Source organism: Sardina pilchardus, chromosome 11 (genome assembly GCF_963854185.1).
Source record: "Sardina pilchardus chromosome 11, fSarPil1.1, whole genome shotgun sequence".
Lineage (NCBI taxonomy): Eukaryota > Metazoa > Chordata > Actinopteri > Clupeiformes > Clupeidae > Sardina > Sardina pilchardus.
The window spans coordinates 21440508-21459195 of record NC_085004.1 but is presented as its reverse complement, the minus strand read 5'-3'; the positions used below and the strand labels follow the sequence as shown (position 1 = coordinate 21459195).

Below are 18688 nucleotides of genomic sequence, written 5' to 3'. Positions count from 1 at the left end.
GCAGCAACAAGACTTCTAGTTGCTTCTAGTGTATTGGTGGACCATTTCAAACAACAGAGTGGCCATACATTTTTAAGATTGGAAGGCTTGCAAAACCTCCTACTCTAAAGAATTTGCAAAATAACATCCTAAAACCTACATTTCACCATCAGGATATTAATGATGGAACGTACATGAATACAACTTATAAGATACAGCTAACTCTAGCTAGCTAGCTTGCTAGCTTCAGAACATATTTGTCCATCACTTCACTGGCAAAAGATAATCTGTAAATGGTTGAGATGATTCACATTTAAATTCTAGCCATGTAAATTTGATCCTACAAGGCACTCACTAATACCCTGATTTTGCTGTCAACAGTACATGTCATCAAACTAGCTTCATAAAAGATTCATACTGAACTGGTGCAAAAGCCCCAAACACTTCTAAATATACTCTCAGAGTACATGCATCCAGCACAAGACTTAACTCTAACCATGAGGAATAACTGCCTCAAATGTATAACAAGCCGTCAAAGCCTTTGCAGAAAATTAGTTCTGCAGATACACCACTATCCACGAGTAATAAAATGTTGCTCTATAAAGCAGTCTTTTCTTGTTGGCTCATTTCTAGGCTATTGTTTTCCCTTGCTTTTGTTTCCACCCTCTTCCGCTCCCCATCAAAGCCAATACACAGAAACCCCAGTAACGACATGGGCTCAATATGCATATCATTATGATCTTGAAAGGAGACTGACGCTTGCAGCAGGTGGAAAAATTGATTTATAGTACCAGCAATTTCCTCCCCCATCACTAATGCACTAATCAAATTCTGGTTCTCTGACTCGGCTGCAGTCTGAGCGTTATGGGATTTGTGTCAGCAGCACAGCTTGCAGTACTCTCTCAAACATGCTGGAGCACATAAAAAAAATAAAACGGAAAAAAAAGTTTAATTATACCCGTCTCCATCTGTGGTCATACTTTTGTAATACAGAAAAGAGAGACAACAGTGCTTGCTTGATTGCTAAAATTCAGTTCCTATGGCCACCATTCACTGGTGGATGTTGAAGGGGAAGCTCTCTTTGATGATTCAAGCTTAATTAGAGAACGGGAATGCCTTCAACACTGGCCTGATTGTAGTTGACTTTTAAGGGAAATTCCTGTCACATCTCAAAGCCTCTGCAAAGCAAACTATCCTTTCATTGAACTCGGGGCCCGTAGCCGCGGTTTGACTTGAGCAGCGATAGTGACGGCACAAAGAATCGGCAGGCACATCAGTGCTGTGAGAGCCTCTTATCGCCCGCTCACAAGATAAAATTGCTCGAACATACTTTTCACCGCGGCGCTCAAAAGAGAAATGTATTAGTTCACCTTGAAAAGGGGGCTGAGCCTTGTCTTCTTTGTTATGCACTTCCAGTAAGGTTTTCAAATACCAGGAGGAGGATATAAGGCATGAATGCCAAAAACACTGAAGTCTGCATATCTAATTAGAGCACTCTCTGAGGTAGGATTCGACATGACCACACAGAGCAGGCGGGAACAGCTTGTACTCTTCTCGATTTCCTTTCATGGAATCCCCCTCAGTGTGGTGTCCAGCGCCTGTGAAGGGCGTCAAACAGAGAAGTGAGCTCTCCGATGACACCGCCCGTGGAAAATTCGGGAGACAAAATATTATGAAAGAGATAGTGCAGGATTTTTTCATTGTGGCACGTAATCGTGCCGTCAAATCTTGACGGTCCAACGAGGCTCGGCCCAGCCAAGGTCTGTGTCTTATCTACGGAGACTGGGATGCTGGCAGTCTGCTGGATTGCACAGAAGCCACATGTGTCTTAGCAATCTGTACTTGGCCCAGTGAACCTGCGAGCTAATCTGACAACAATCTCTTCTGCGGCAAAAGATATTTCCTATGTGGAGGCATATGTGGGTCAAGGGGGGGAGGAAAATGGGAGTAAGCGCGTGACAGGTGTGTGGAGATTTTAGGTCCCGGGGAATGTGTGTGACCGTTGTGCAATTTCAAAAATGCATGTGGGCGCAAAAACAGTCTTGAAGGGTCAATTTAAAAAAGCTGTCATTTAGAAGCTATAAAACACTGAGACCTACTGGCTATTATTGCCTACACAACTGTATACACGAGTGGTGGGGGCCATCACTTAATGTCTGTGCCTGATTGCTGCACATAATATTTACTGGGGGCTTGGATGAGTGTCTGGGCTCTCTAGCAATTTACGGCATGTCGTGCACACAAGGTACCTGGTTATCGCATGTCTATCTCCCTGCACTCAGGATCTCTGCTTGCCTGCTTGCAGCGAGAAACATGTGCTCTTTGGGTCTCCTCGGCGGCTATGATGTGCTAATGCAGTATTCATGGAAGGGCACGAGGGAGAGCACGGGACTTAAAAGCTCAAACTTCCCAACGTTGATCAGAGCTCAGCTGTGCCCTCCCACCCTCTCTCTCTCTCTCTCTCTCTCTCTCTTACTCTCTTTCACTCACACTCACTCACTCCTTTCCTCCCTCTCTCTACCGTTTTTTTTCTCTCTCTCTCTCTCCCTCTCTAAAGCATTCATTTTTAATCAGAGCTTAAATGGCCATCTTGGCAGAGGTTGGGAGCAATGAGTCAAGGGCTTTTGCCTCGAGTAGAAGTGATGTAAATATATTTAAAGGGAGATGAACACAAAAATAAACAACAGTCAAAGAAAAACACAAGAAGGGTTTTGCCTCCTGCCATCAGGCGAGCCAAATCAAATAGATACCCGAGATCATTTGTCCCATCAGCTGTTTGGTGTCTGAACCAGCTGTAGGCCAAGTTGTTCTTACTGTATTCGCTTTTTTTAGGAATTGAATGTCAGTGCAAATATTACGCCCCATTCAATGTGTGTATTCATGTCATCCTGTATTATTTAATGTTTTACGTAATTATTATGTGTGTATGGGTGATGATACTTGTTGTGAACCAATTTGCCCCTTGGGGGTTGGAGATTATCCAATCCAGTCTAAAAGTATACTTATCATAAGAACAAAAATAGATAAATCTAATTATGCAAACCTCGACTAATGTAAAACGTTCCACTGTACCCACTTTGTCAGCTTATTAATAATTTTGCATGCTTTCACGTTCAAAACCCCGAAGGACCCTCATTAGATACATGTTTTGCTGACTGTCAGTCCTGACACGGTCTGGACATTGATGCCAAACTTACTTAGGGAGCAGTCTCTCCCATGCTCCGTGTTTACTTCTGACAGATTCCAGGAGCATAACGACATGGCTTTCCAATGTCGCTCATCATCAATGCTAGCTGTTGGCCAAGGCATGGATTCGTCCAAAAACAATGTTCTAAGGATTGTCCCGACATGCTATCAGTATCACAGATATGGCAGGTTTGCCTGTTCTGCAAAATAGATTAGGAACAGAAAACATAATATGCTGACGATATTATGAGTTGTAGACTGCTTTTCCCTGGAAACGAGGGAGGCAAATTAAAAGAGGATTACAGTTACATGTCAGTCAGCACATTGGATATTTGTTTCCTTTTCCCTTTTCCTGAATGCCTTTAATTTGTCCTCTAACTAACATTCTCAGACAGTTAGGCATAAGATTCTAATATTCCAACGATCTACTCTGTCGAAGGAGTTTTTACAAGGTCACTATTTTACCCAGACTGTTAATACTCTACGTGGAGTGAAATGACGATTCCTTTTAAAATGTAGATTAGTTAATTTGTTGAGTTCAGATAGTGCTTAGTGCTGCAAAACAAGGGCGGTATACACCAATATGGTGACATTTCTTTCTGCTGACATTTTGCTGCATTCAAAATGTCAGCTTCTAAGTGGTTATGATTGAAGGGCAATTTTTGATCCACAAGGGCACATTTTGAAAGGTGTAGTTTTGTGACTGGAGACACACTCAATTTCCTTGTTGAAGCCCCTGACTCCTTATTACCAATAAATATTATCTCCCAAATAAATACAAATGGTTGCATTCTATTGCACCATCATACTGTAGCTCCTGAGTGCCTTGCAAAGATCCATCTTTCACTGCAGTCATTTTCATTTCACACAGAGAAGCACTGGATCCTCAACAGCACAAACATCATACATTCAACACTACAAGCATCACACATTCAGACAACTCCATCTGTCAACTCCATTCAGGCTTAGTTTGGAGTTGGAGCAATTCCACCACAGCATAGGTCATTCAGCAGGGACCTCGGCCTTCAATGCCTCTTTCAGAGGTCCAGCTGCATGGCTCCTCATCTATAAAGTGCCCCTGGACCTCGGGCAACAGGGCGGCTGTTCCGCATTTGTTGCTCTTTTTCTCCCAAGAGCTCGAGGTGCCTGCACTCGCTGACTGCATGGTATTATTTATTTACACAGTCGGCTGGTCTGACCCACACTTGTAATGAGTGGCTGGGGCATTGGTCCGTTTCCATTCATGGCTAAATGTCAGCCAAGCTCCTGGATCACTGCTCAACCATTCCACAGCCACACAGGTTTGTTTGCTTGGTCATTACAGTGCCTGTGAAACCTGGCCTTCTCCCTCTTTGACTACTGGTACATCCCACACTGTTTCCACGCACACACACACACACACACACACACACACACACACACTAACACACACACACTAACACACACACACACACACACACACACACACTAACACACACTAACACACACACACACACACTCTAAATTTAGTCCGACAAGCGCTGCATAAGAGGTGGCACATTGCTGATGGAGGATCACAGAACCACACTGTCCACGGAAAATGTTTTAGTTAGAGGGTGAGGAGAGGCAGCCTGATGTCTTGTCTGGAAATGTGCTTTGGCAGGGAAAATGTTTTTGGATCCACAGGTCTCGCTGGGCTTGACAGACCTATGCTTGGAAAAACAGTCTTTAAATGCACTTCCATGCCCTCGGCTCACAGTTGAGTGAGCTGTGAAAAAGTTTCTTCTTTTTAGCACTAAAACCTGAGCAAATAAACACACTGTACTCATGCTACCTTTCCTAAAAACTAAAGCTCTCCAACTGTGTAATATAAGAGCTGTCGACAGCCAAATCCCCACTTCCTCAGCCATGATATTCAACAACAACAACAAAAAAAATTGATCCTTCACACAAACAATTAACCACTCCAGTAGACAAAAAAAATGATCAATGCCAGATTGAGATAATAATAACAACTGATGTTGGGAAAAAAACATGGATGAATACTCTGCACACATATCAGATCGCTCGCTCGCTCGTTCTCTTCCTCTCAGAGGAGCACTCCATTTAAGTGGTGAGAAACAACGTCTTTGCAATCCCCATATGATACAGCCATAAGCTGAGCCGGAGGACTGAGGGTGACCCTGCGGTGGTGGAGCAGCTGCTGCCTGCTGGCTCTCCTCTTCGCCACATGAGTGGCTCAGCCTGCTCTCTGATGCTAGCCATTAGCTGTGTGATAGATCTGTAATAAACATGGGCTGTCACCTCTGAAGCCTGCCTCACATTTCCTGGGTAATATATACTGCTACCCTCTCCACATAACCGCCAGCCAGACACCCCCTCCCTCCCTAATTCAACGAACCCCCACTCACTCCCCCCCCCCCCCCACACACACACACACACACACACTCACACAGAGCCAACCCAATTCCCCATCTCTCTACTTCTCTCCTCTCTGGTTCACCAGACCTGAAACTGTATTTCAGCAGCGCAGCCTCCACAGAGCACAAAATCCCCCCACCACGACCTCAGCAGCCAAGATGGCCCTGGAAAAATGCATGAATATAAAAAAGGAATCCATGAATAAATCAAGAGCACTTCCCTTCTTCTCATTTTTTTTTTTCTCTTTCCACCCCCTCCCACTCTCCCGGAGGAGCAGGATGAGTTCGAGAGAAGAGAAAGAAGGGGAAAAAAAGGAGAGAGCAGAGAGAGACAGAAAGAAGAAGTGGTGGTGGAGGTGCAAAGGAAAGGGAAGGGGGGGCGGGGGCGGCGTGAAAAAAAAAGCCCATCGCTGAAAAGGAGAAAGAGGCGAGAATGTTAGTCAATTGAGCACACGAGTTGCCGTCCCCAGACTCCAGTTGGCTAAGGTAACCGGGAGGTGACGACTGCACAGACGCTGGTTACCGGAGCACGCCAGCCACGGCTCCTCGGCTCCACTGCGGCACTCGAGCTCTCTCCCGAGCTGCCACCGCGCCGCTCACCCACATGCGCACCATCTGACGGTGAACACGCATGCATATTTTACAGCTCTTTGATATCTACTTTGGAAATTCAAATCTGGTGCTCACATGGCAGCAGGGAAGCGCCTTGAACTGTGCGCCGACCAAACACACTTATTCACAGCTCTGATGATCAGGGTTCCTTGTCTTCAGGCTATGGCTGTTTTAACACATCTGCTTATTTTATCTTATTTCTTTTTTACTGATACAACATTGCCGACATTGATATGCCCCTGGAATTGAAAAAACGTCTCCGATCGATTTATAATTATCACAGAGAGTGCACAGGAGCAAGGACACCCAAAAATGATTTTTGAAAATATGACAGAAAGAGATGAGTAGAGAGCCGTGGCACGTATTAGAAAAAAATCAGGCTCAATAAACCAAATGTGCTTCAAGTGGGCAAAGTCAAACGGACAAGAGCCCGCACAAATTGGCAGAGGGAGGTTGTCAGACCTGCATGGCAAGGAGGAGAGCTCGACAGAGAGCTGTGATGACTTGAGGCATATTGATTCTGGTCAGGAAGGAAAAGGGAAGGGGGGAGGGTTGATATGGGGTGATGTAGAGGTGGTGGAGTCCTGGTGGTGGGTGGGAAGGGGGTGGGGGGTGCCGAGGAACAACCTTTAGCCTTTAAAGGGGCAGACGCCTGACAGAATCGCTGACTCGAACCTGCAATATTCACACATGGGTGCAGCCACTTATCAAAGCTGCCTGTGATGGCTCTTTGCGGCAGAGGGTGACCTTCACTGCCGAGGCGAGCAGCGAGGGGGAAGAGACAGAGATACCAGGAGCTCAATCAGCTAGAAAGCCCCCAGCGCACAGGCTCCTTAAATGGGGTCTCATTAGCCTGCCGAATGTAAATTTTTATTGCCACATAATAAAAGACCACTAGCCTCGCGCAATTTTGAATGTCAGCAGCTCCTACTGACACGAGGGAGGATGGGAAGAGATAGGTCTGCCGCGCTGGGAGCCAGACGTATGATGTTTCAGCGCGATATTTTAAACGCTCTTCAGAAATCCTTTAGCGGGCGTATATTGAGAGGCTATTAGCCTTCCGTTGTGGCTCAATTTACTCACATAGCCCCCAGTTGTTCTCAGGTTAAGGTCTGGAGGTCAGGGGTTAACCCTGCACATTCGCAAGCCTGCCTTTTTTTCTCCTCCCACCCCCTTCTCACAAGCTTGTGCATGCCTTAACTGAAAACATGCATCAGCCAAACAACCCTTATCCTTTATATCCCCTGACAGTACACTTGGAATTACGTGTAAAAAAAAAAAAAGAGGCAAGAAGAACAGCTCACAAAAGAGGAGAAGGAGAGAAAGGGAGAGGAGAAGAGCAGAGGTGAATAGTATTGGGACATCCCTGCGGTTCTTGTACAGCACAGCTGCACCCGGACACTGTGTCCAATCAGAGTTGGTGTAAGGTTCAGTAAGGTCTTGGGAGAGCCGAGGGAACCCATGGAGTCAACAGCCCAATTGAGAAATCCTGGCTTGAGTCATGGGCAAAATGGGTATATAGCCACTGATGACGGTAGAAAAAGAGCTGTTGGTGGTGGGGGGTGGGGGCACACAAATACAAAGAGCCCCTTCTAAGGTCTTGCTTTGTGTCTTGTGGTTTCTCGTTTGATAGAGAGTTTGGTTTCCTACTGTTAACTGAAAAGCACACAGTGGACTTTTGGTTTTATACCCCTACGAGCAGCTTGACAACTGCCAACCTCAAAAGAAAAGTTCTTTGTTCAGGAGATTCACATTGACATTAGGTGTGCTTTTTAAGGCTTTGTTTTGTTCAGCAAAATGTAAGTCAGCTGTAGGTTGGGTTGAACCCCATGTGCAAATCTGCATGAACTAGCATAATTCACAAAAAAACTATTAATTATGAGTACACAAAAAAACCAAAACTGGCGAATAGTGGTAATGGTGAACACCTTAAACTTTAGCTGGAATGTTATTAATTCAGCAATTTGCACAAAGATGATCTTACCTTACACAATGTATTAGTTACTGATAGGTTGAACCCCATGTACAAATCTGCATGAACTAGCATAATTCACAAAAAAAACTATTAATTATGAGTACACAAAAAAACCAAAACTGGCGAATAGTGGTAATGGTGAACACCTTAAACTTTAGCTGGAATGTTATTAATTCAGCAATTTGCACAAAGATGATCTTACCTTACACAATGTATTAGTTACTGAATATCACTAGCAGACTTGAATCTCAATATATAACCTCAAATTCAAATGAAAGAACTGAATGAAAGGTTTCAGTGTATTGGATGGGGGTGGATTCTAAAAGAAAAAATTGATTTACTGATTCCGATCAATATTCATTTAATACGAGTAATAAAATCACAAATCAATATTTGGATGTGTAAAACCTTCACCAGGACCTGATCTACGGAGAACCTGTTCACACTGAAATGGTTTGCAATTCACCTGGAGGGCCCTCACTCAGTGAAGGTGAGTGAACGGAACTATTTGCCAAGACCATTCATCAGCGACCGTAATGTTCCTCTGGAGGCAGCTACGTTATTAGACGTGTTTACTACTGAGAAGAGTAGGCAGCGCATAGAGAATACACTAAAGTGCTCGATTATGAATTAAATCATTAGAGCTAATACCCTTCACTGTGTTTCACATGGTCGACGGCATAGTTTGCCCACAGTGATCTAGCTACATACAGTAGCTACTATTAGCAATGTTAGTAATGTAGGGGATAATGAACGGCATGGCATTCGGTTCACAGAAAGTAATGCACGTTCAAAGTAGTAATACAGCGTTTACACCTCGTAATGGGAAATTCAACTAAGCAGTGGTATGAGCAACGCTAATGTTTCATTACCTGGAAAACTCTCTTACAAAGTTAATAGACCGTCTATACTGTATATTCTTTACTTTTGGTCACGTCTCTGATACACAGTTGTTGACTGCAAATGAATTGTGACAATCAACAGAACATATGTTTTCCTAGTGTTTGTTTATACTACTTGTCATAAATAAAAATGAGTGTAGGCTGCTTCGGGGCCCATTCTTAACATAAACATTCATATTTTCCTTAATGCTGAGAGGGTAGGCTACTCAGTGGCCAACAGTTTACAGCATTCTCTGAAAATAATTTCATATCCAAACGAAATTGGTAATGTCTAAAATATCCTTAACTGAATCCATATCGAATTGTATCAAATGGAATTAAAGGGGTGATAGAATGATTGTATAGGGTATTTCATGCTGTTCCTTAAGGTCTCTGAATAGGTTGTGTAATATTGGTTGGCCTTTGTGCTGTTCTATGCGCCCTAATGCAACCCTGGGAAATTGCCCTAGAATGAAACGAGAGGTTTTCTCCCTTTTATGGTATGCTCATGAATATTTTGATGTGCTTTGGACTGATTGGTTGGTTTACAACGAGCGAAGCTGCGGCGCAGAGACGCAACATGAGCAACAGCACTCACTGAAATAGCTCGAAGACATTAAGTGTTGAACCGTATATGTTTGATCCAGAATCAGAGGGAAAATCTGATGTAGAGCAACCAGTCACCCATAGATTGGAAATGACATGTTCAGAGTGGTAAGCTTTTTAAATTCAGGATTTACTAGAATTTACAACACTAAGCACTTCACGTTAGCTGTAATACTAGTGTAATACTCGCACCTCAGTGTCGTAGCCTAACCATAACGTTGTATTAGGTTTATTTTTAGCATTGTAAGCTGCATAACAGTTATTAATTTGCAGACAAACAAACGTTTAGTGTATGCTCGTGCAATGCCCGTCAAGACGTCCAGGTAGCGGGAAAGTCCGTAGCGAGTCTGTAGCGTGCAGTTCATATGTCTATAATGAAATGATTGCTGCTCGCAAGGAAAGTAGCCTAATTAAGCAATAAGCCCCGAGAGGCCGTGCGTTATACTGTATAATCGAACAGCTAAGGGGCGTTGTTAGGCACGACGCGAAGCGGAGTGCCTAAAACCCCCTTAGCTGTTCGATTATACAGTATAACGCACGGACTCGAGTGGCTTATTGCTTTTCTATAACGGTTACCACGTCGATCTAGAAAGATTTCATGAAACAAAGGCAGATCAACGAAAAAGTAACGATGTATTCATAGATAATCATTCTTCCGCCAAGAAATATATTCCCTCCATATGAATGGTTGCCAAGCAACAACAAGACGCAGCCACTGCTAGTTTTGTGCTAGCGCATTACTATAGAACGAAATGCGGTCAAGGTGTGTGTTTATCGTCCTATATACAACGGCATCGAACGCGATTCAGCCAATCATAATCAAGGACCGGAACTATCCGTTATAGAAACAGTAATTTCCTGCATACAAGCTGCATTGTGTATAAGCTGCAGGACCGTGTTTTATGCATGTTAAAAGAAACAAAACCATATTAAAGGGATAGTTCGGGTTTTAAGACACAAAGTTATATGGGTTCCCTGTCAGCAACGTTGTGCATCAGCACTGACTTACCCCCCGACAGCGTCCTGTGAGCCGAGATCCAGCCGGTTTTTTATCGTTTTTGATGCCGGACTATTTTCTTCAGCAAGTTTCTGGGGTCACGAAAGTAAAGTGTTTTTCTTCTCAAAACCATATGCGTTCAACAGAGTGATATATTTGCACCACAAAAACGTTGTCCAGCTGTCAGTAGCGCGCAGTGATAGGAATCGCGAAAAATAAGTAAGTGATAACGAGGTTTGAATTTTTCCTGGACAACGTTTTTGTGGTGCAAATATATCACTCTTTTGAACGCATATGGTTTTGAGAAGAAAAACACTTTACTTTCGTGACCCCAGAAACTTGCCGGACTACTTTCTTCAGCATCAAAAACCGGCTGGATCTCGGCTCACAGGACGCTGTTGCGGGGTAAGTCAGTGCTGATGCACAACGTTGCTGACGGGGAACCCATATAACTTCGTGTCTTAAAACCCGAACTATCCCTTTAACACCATATTAACTGCCCCCCTGTATTGACCTCATAGCTAAAGACATTTTGCAAAATCAATGTATAAGCCGCAGCTAATAGTCGGGAAATTACGGGACTTTCATTTTAGTCAGTATATTGTTACCGTACTCTCCTGCTGAATGGGTAATCTGATTAGTAGTTATCTATAATCTTTGCCATGTAGTAGTAATACTGTATGTGATCTTACAACAGGACGTCCAGTTAGCTGGGCAATCGCAAAAGCCTACTATTTCTGTAGTGGCAGTTTGTAGGTTATGGTCGTAGTGCTATTTATTTGAATGAAATACAGTCAGGAAAATGAAATAGCGTTAGCCCCCTTGCTAATAAACTGCATTGTAGCACATTCTACGTGATGCTAGATACTAATAATACTTATAGCTTGCAGGTGTGATGACCGTAGGGTTGGATCAGCCCCTCTTTTCCGTAACAGCAGCTTAGCAAATCCTGCTTTAAACTGTCAAGATTTTGAAAGCAAATGTTTTGAGCAAATGAACTGACAGTCGAACTTCGCTGGGATTTTCTGATAGACAAACATTATCCACGCCTGTTGAGTGTTTGGGTCCTTGGGAAGACCATGACAAGTCTCCGCTTTCTCTGCACAGCCTTACAGCCTAGAACACTGCATTTACGTCTGTGGCTCATTTTCGATATTCTTGAGAAACTGTCTGATTTATAATTCCTGTGGAAGTAAACTGAACAGCACACAGCTAAACTAGTGTCTGACATCTTCACGACCTCCGTTCATATTTCTGGGCCTGAGCACCAGTGGGCTGGTCTGTAAGCAAATTTTCGAACGTGACAAAAGTACAGGCCAGAGTCAAATATAGTACAGCCCCCGAGTTGACGTCAACTCGCGCTTTGTTGCGAATTGCCCGTTTTACAGCAGCAGTTTCAAGTTTCGAGATGTGCATTGATAAGAGGTGTCAAAGGGACTTGGAGGTTCTCTGTACTGTACAGTATGCCCATTTTACCCACCGAACTGTAGTTGTTCAACTATGACAAGGTAAACTGGGTTTTGCATTCAATCACCCCTTTAAGGCCTTGTGAATCTGAATCGATTCAGGATATCCGTGCCGATACCCAGACCTGGTGTCCAACTCCTAGCCTGATGGGCCATGTGGCTCATTAACTTGCTAACACGGTTAGCAAATGTTTGTCTTGTGCAATGGTCACGTCAGCCAACTGGCTGATGTTGATGACTACTTCTATTTAGGCTTAATCTGTTTCAGCGAATTAATCTTTTTCTTTTCTTCGATAGAAGTGAAAATATACAGTACATTAGCATACCATACACAAGTATTGCTAGTATTAGTATACTATACACTACACAAGTATTGCTAAAGATGAATGTAAGTAGATTCTGAACAGCTTATGCATCATGTGCTTCCCCAACTTTGACTCTGTCCTCTGTGTGACTGTACATTCATGGGTATGTGTGTGTGTGTGTCTGTGTGTGGAACATGAAAAAGCGCAGGATAAATGAGCTAGAAATTCCTTCGACAGCAAAGCCAAATTTCCAATCGCTGGACCCACGACATGAAAGAGGCAGTACTTACAGATCTTGTGTTTCCCTTTCATGGGGAACTTTACTATCAGCTCCTGGGGGTTGGAACAAATGAAGACGAATGGAGAGGCCGACTCCTCGGAGATCTGGGGATACTGTGGCGAGAAAAGAAAGCAAAGAAGACAAAGCACTCTATTACTGTGTTTCATTAACACCCCCTCCAATGTAGCTGTGTCCTGAATGGGGGCCTCTTGCTCCCTCACTGATGTAAGATATGAGAGACAAGAAAGAGAAGAGCGAGAGAGATGGAGACGGAGAGAGAGAAAGAGAGACAGACAGAGAGAGAGAGAGAGCGAGTAAGAGAGAAAGAGTGAAATAGAGCGAGAAAGAACGAACAGTGCAGGTGAGATTGACACATCCATAACAACAGAGTCATCTTTTCAATCTGCCGAAGGGGGGGAACGGCTCAGGAGGCTTTATTTCCTCTCCCCTGTTATCAGGTGCCGGTATGATTGCATCTCAGCAGCCAGGAAGCGGGGGGCTTCTTTTCACAACAGCACTTGTCATCCCTCCCCGAGCGTGAGCACTGGCGCCCGCTCACGCCGCTGCACACAAACCGTGACGTGCAGAGATTACTGTCAGGCGTAATTGCAGATGAGAGGCATCCAGTGGGACTGTGGATTTATTTTGGCTGTGGGTAAATTACAAAATTGGAAGTACACAAAAGTGACATGAACCTACAACGAGGTAGATCCGCAACAGAGAGTGATAATTAGTGTAAGGAACATTTTCAACATCCCTTAAAGGCTTGTTACTCAGAGAGCGTGAGGAATGCTTAACAGCTAACTGCGCTAGCCTAGTTTATAGAAAGATAGATAGATAGATAGATAGATAGATAGATAGATAGATAGATAGATAACACCTATGTTCTTTACATTTCAATCTAGGCATCATTGCTATGGTTACCGCTACTGTTTTCAAAGACAGGCCAGATGGAATATAAAGCAGTCAAAAGTCTCCATTTTGTTAATTTGCCAGTTAACGTGTTCAGGTCATGGTTTGTGAGTTGGGCTCTACTGGGGCCTTTGCTGGAATACATTTGTTTTAATCTGCAACATAGACCACAGACTAACTATAAATTAACTTTACAAAAGTTACACTTGGCTATACTTAATATAAAAGTAAAATATTCATGTCCTATATATAAAATACAAAAAAAATAAAATAACGTCACAAGGCTGCCTCCACTATTAGCATGCATAGAAAGTTTTCATGATGAAAATATTTTGTAGCGGAGGTAAGGTAAGACCTGACTAAATTAAACACATTTTGCTTTGGGTGGTTTCAAGATGTCTGTTTCTTGGTAACACCAATATATGCATGAAGAGAATAACAATTAAGTATTCATAGTGTTCTACAACAGCCTGCTATACACTCGATACTAAAACAACTAAAGAACATGAAATAATAATAAGTTGGTCTTAGGGCGTTCTATATTAATTCGTTATTGAAATATTCATTAAGACTCGTACTGTTTTACTGTACTTTTCAGAGAATCCTGCTATAGATATCTAGATGGAAGCAAAAACTAAAGCTGTTTCAATCATAATAAGGTCCACACACAATTTTTAAAAATACACACAATTACAATGGGCAAAGCCTGTGGAAAACGCAATCTCAGCTGCCTTTGCATTTCGACCAAAGCACTAATGCACCTGTTTATTATACTGCTGTACTCTCCAGCATTTGTTGCTATAAGCAAGGAATGGAGGACGCTACAGCCTCTCCTTTAAACGCATTAAAAAGGTGCAAAAATCCTGAGGAAGACCTCTCAAATTGGATTGCAGATTGCCTTCCAAGGCTCTGTAACAATTTTCAAGTGCCACTAATGTGCCTTAACATTGAAAATTTCCACTCTGTCTTTTAAATAAGCTTCATGATAAGCATGTCATTGACCACTGACCTCGGTGGTACAATTTTAGCACCATTATCTCACCGACTGACATTAGCCTAGAGCTGTGTGTGTTTCCTGGCTCAACGCTCTGGCCATCTCAGTCTAGACACCTGCAACGTATTACCCAATTACATTTCTAACGTTATTGTGATTGCCCGTAAATATTTTCTTCCGCAATTAAAATGGAGGATAAGCCAGGCTGGTCTGGACTGGTGGGATTGAACAAAAGGAGAAAGGAGAAAAAAAACTAACCTTGAGCCATAACCTCTTTCTGAAAAAAAGTGACTGTATAAAATGACACCTACACATCTGTAGCCTTTACCCATTTTGAAACCACACCAAAATGGAATGGCAAAAATGACCAAGCTAGCACATTCAACAGGAGAATTCAGATGTCTTTCACAAACCCGGTGGAGCTGGACAGTTGTTTTTAGATTTTCCATCTTTGCTGAAGTAATTTTGGCTCACAGCCAAAGTTGGCAGCTCATGTGCGCAACATGCGAGTGCCCCCTCCTCGCTCCGGGTCCACATATAGATTTCCCTGCGGTCTGCCCGCAGCCAGTCCAGACCAGGGGCATAAAAACGTAGCCGAGACATTTTAATAAACTCCCTGCTAATGTCACTAGAGGCGTGCCATTAAACCCTGGCAAGAGCCGACCAAACCTCAAAAGCAAGAGAACCTGAAATAATACTGCAATGTAAACACCTAATAAAAGGCACATACAGTGCTATGCTATGTCAAATGACACGCAATTACAGAGTGGGAGTGGGAGAAGAAGAAAATCAGCTCAGTAAATGCCACCTGAGAGTCTGAAATGAGGCAGAATAAAATGTCAACAGCTTTTTCGTTCTAAACAAAAATTAGCATCCCTTTATAGTACAGTAGGTACTGAACTCTCTGTCTTTGGAAAATTGATGACAATTTATTTCCCCCTGAAGTGTGACAAAGGTGTGAATTTAATTAAACACTGATTTTGTGTAATGGCCCATTTCATTCAGACGCCTGTGTCAAATGAAAAGATCATTCCTACTGCTAAGTCACCCTATTGATCTGTACCGCTCGTTGCAGAGGAAAGACGGTAGAAAACAATCGCTATTATCAGAGGCTGATGTTTTCATCCAATGATGAAAGTGCTGCCAATCACTGTACACATGCGTGGTGTACCGAGGGCTGATTGGTGCCATCTGAGACACAGCCAAGATGCCTTCAGTGCTTTTTAATCCTCCACTGCGAGTTCATCATGATTCACAGCTGTTGAGTGGGTCGAGCTCCGAATCTCAGATTCCCTCTCCCCTCCCTCACAAATACGCCATGTAATTGTTTCAATACTGATTTAATCAAAAAGAGTGTGACATCATCCAATGTTACAATGGAGTTCTCATTTTCCCCTCCAAAGTGCTAAATACAGAACTTGTGCAAAATGTTCCAGAAGGATCTCTGCAATAACTAAAACAGCAAACCAATCATCCAAACCCAAATTGGAATGAACCGACAGATTCCAACCTAGAAACATCAGTGACCAAATGTAGAAATGTGCTTATGTAGCAGGTGACTAAATGGGGCCTTTCTGCCCTCACTATTCAATTGTGGTCCTGTGTCACCACACAGAGAAAGAGAGAGTGTAGGAGAGAGAGAGGGGGGAGGGAGAGAGAAAGAAAACATGAGTGGCCAGTGCCAAAGAACATTACATGATTAGAGGGCAGAGTGAGTCCAGCCACAACCAGACAGCCCACCCATGTCCTACCTAACAAAGGCAGCCTGCATGGCCCGACCCCGCCAAGAGCCCCATCATCCCCCTCTCTCTCTCTCTCCTATCCCCCTCTGCCCCCACCAAGCCATAGTCCCAGCCATAGCTCCAACCTTCCTCTTCTTTAAACAGAGTCACTGGAGCAATGAATCTAAGAGTTTGGCTGGCCCTGCTTGCTCGCTTGCTCACTCGCTCACTCACTCACTCACTCTCCTGCCTGCCTGCCTGCCTCCCTGCTCTTGCTGCAGTGGCCCTGGCCTTTCAGCTGCTGGCCAGCAATTACGAGGTCGAGACAAGCAATCTCCCGCGCGGCGGCTGCAGTGCTAATGGGGCTGTGTGGCAGGCTGGGGTCCGCTTGGCTGCACACAATCTCAACTCCACGCCGCCACCACCCGTAACACCACCATGACCCCCCCCCTCCCCCTTCCCTCCCCTCCCGCTTACCCCGTCCTACACCCTCACCCAAAAAAAACAAGCCCTCATTGGCAGAGCTTCCAGCCTCCACTGATCGGCTCCACCGAGAAGAGGCCCTCGTGAAGAGAGAGGGAGAGAAAATGGAAGGAGGGAGGGAGGGAGTGTGGGAGGGACGGAGGAAAGGAGGGAAAAAAAGAAAGAGGGAACAGATACACAAAAGAAGAAGGGGGCTCAGTCAAGGCCCGCTTCACACTACTTAAGCAAAGAAAAAGGAATCAGCTTGACTCATCTACCTCTGGGTGATGGGCTCAGCTGTGCTGATCTCTCGCCAGCAATGGGACTCCAGCTCATTGGAAGGTGCTTTGCAGCCCAAAATACCGGATAAACGCATGTGGGAGAGCGAGAATTGGATTTGGACTGAGTGACCATTAAAAAAACCAACGCACTGCTGGACCAAATGGAAGGAGACTATAGCTGAATAATTTCAATTAACAAAGCATCCACATCGCACAAAGATAATATGAGCCCCTAATGCAAATGTGCGGCAGCCAGAAGGGGTGAGCAATTGTTTCGAGCGTTCCTTATTTCTTTATGACACAGGCCATCTGGAAGCCATGTCAGCAGTCCTCACTTTCATATTCAATAACAGCAAACCACACAGCCTTTATAACAGTAGCTATAAAAAAAAATGTCTCCTCTGTGTAACGCCTTCCTGACAGACTCCCTTGGCTGCCCCAGTCCATCATTTGCACTGTATAAGTTCTGTAGCTATTAATATTTAACGGCACTTCTTCACACAAAGAAACAACTGGTGTCAAGTTGGAGTGTTCATGAATTATACAAGAGGCCCCAACACTGGCATTCGTGTTTCTACATAATTAATGTTCCCCGACACAGGGAAATACACGGGCCGCTTTTAGGGTCCCTGAGATGGCCATCGTGTCAGTCAAGGCCACCGCTCTACCGCTGAGCTTGATATGTGTGCATGTGTGTGCGTATGTGTGAGGTGAGAGGTGGAGGGGTGAGGAAGAGTCATATTTCCTGCTTTCAACTGCACGCCATGTTATTAAAAAACGAGCCTCGAGAAAGGATCAAGTTACCGAACGCACGACCGAGTTGAGCCTAAGTTAGCCTGAGTCAGGTCAACAAGACAAGCTAGTCTTTGAGAGGGCCATAGTCACCCCTGTCCCAAACAGGACCCAGTCAGACATTCAACAGAGGCTGGTTTGTCTGTGTTACGAGCCGTGTCGTGACGAGTCGCGTATGGAAAAGGAGGAAGAGACAAATTAGCTCTTTCACAGGGTGACGAGAGTTGCGGTGAAGTCATTTATTTTGAGGTGAGATGTACACAGCTCGCCTGCTTCATGAGCCTTTAACCTTTTCAAACCGCGCCCGTGACCTCATCCTCGGCCTCACACCACAGACCAGGCGAAAACAAGGCGGTCTTCACAAGAGCCAGACACAAGACAACAAGCAGCTCGGAGAGTATGCAGATATACAGTACCTCACTTGCCATCTGCTCTACTCATTCGTGTACAGCCGCAACTTATACAGTTCAAATTACTTACAGAAATGAGTATGTAAATGTTTTAGACGACACCACCATGTACTTTACAATCTGCGGATGATGTATTGAGTCAGGGTGACAAAAGATGTTCGTCCAACTGGCATGTTGGGGCATTGCACAAGAAAGAATTCAGCACACGATCACACAGGAGTGCACAACAGGAGAAAGATGATATCTCTCTTGTGTCCGGAGAAGCCTTCCACCACCCCCCACAGCCTCACCAGCTCCTGAGAAACATTATTTCAGCCTCAGCACACAACTGAGGCCTGTTCCCTCGAGGACAATTAACTTGTGCAACTTCACTTCCCGCACAGCACTTCAAAAAAGCACCACGGGAACAAGGGAACCTTTTTTTTCTCTT

At 44.1% G+C, this 18688-nt stretch overlaps 1 protein-coding gene across 1 annotated transcript in view; it reads right to left on the bottom strand.

Annotated features, from left to right (window-relative positions):
* The window catches only part of trip4 (thyroid hormone receptor interactor 4), a 46562-nt gene that overhangs the window by 11223 nt on the left and 16651 nt on the right, over positions 1–18688 (bottom strand). The window contains exon 12 of the mRNA XM_062549752.1: positions 12697–12799. Within this exon, the coding sequence (XP_062405736.1) occupies positions 12697–12799 (103 nt within the window). The remainder of the gene's footprint in view (positions 1–12696; positions 12800–18688) is intronic.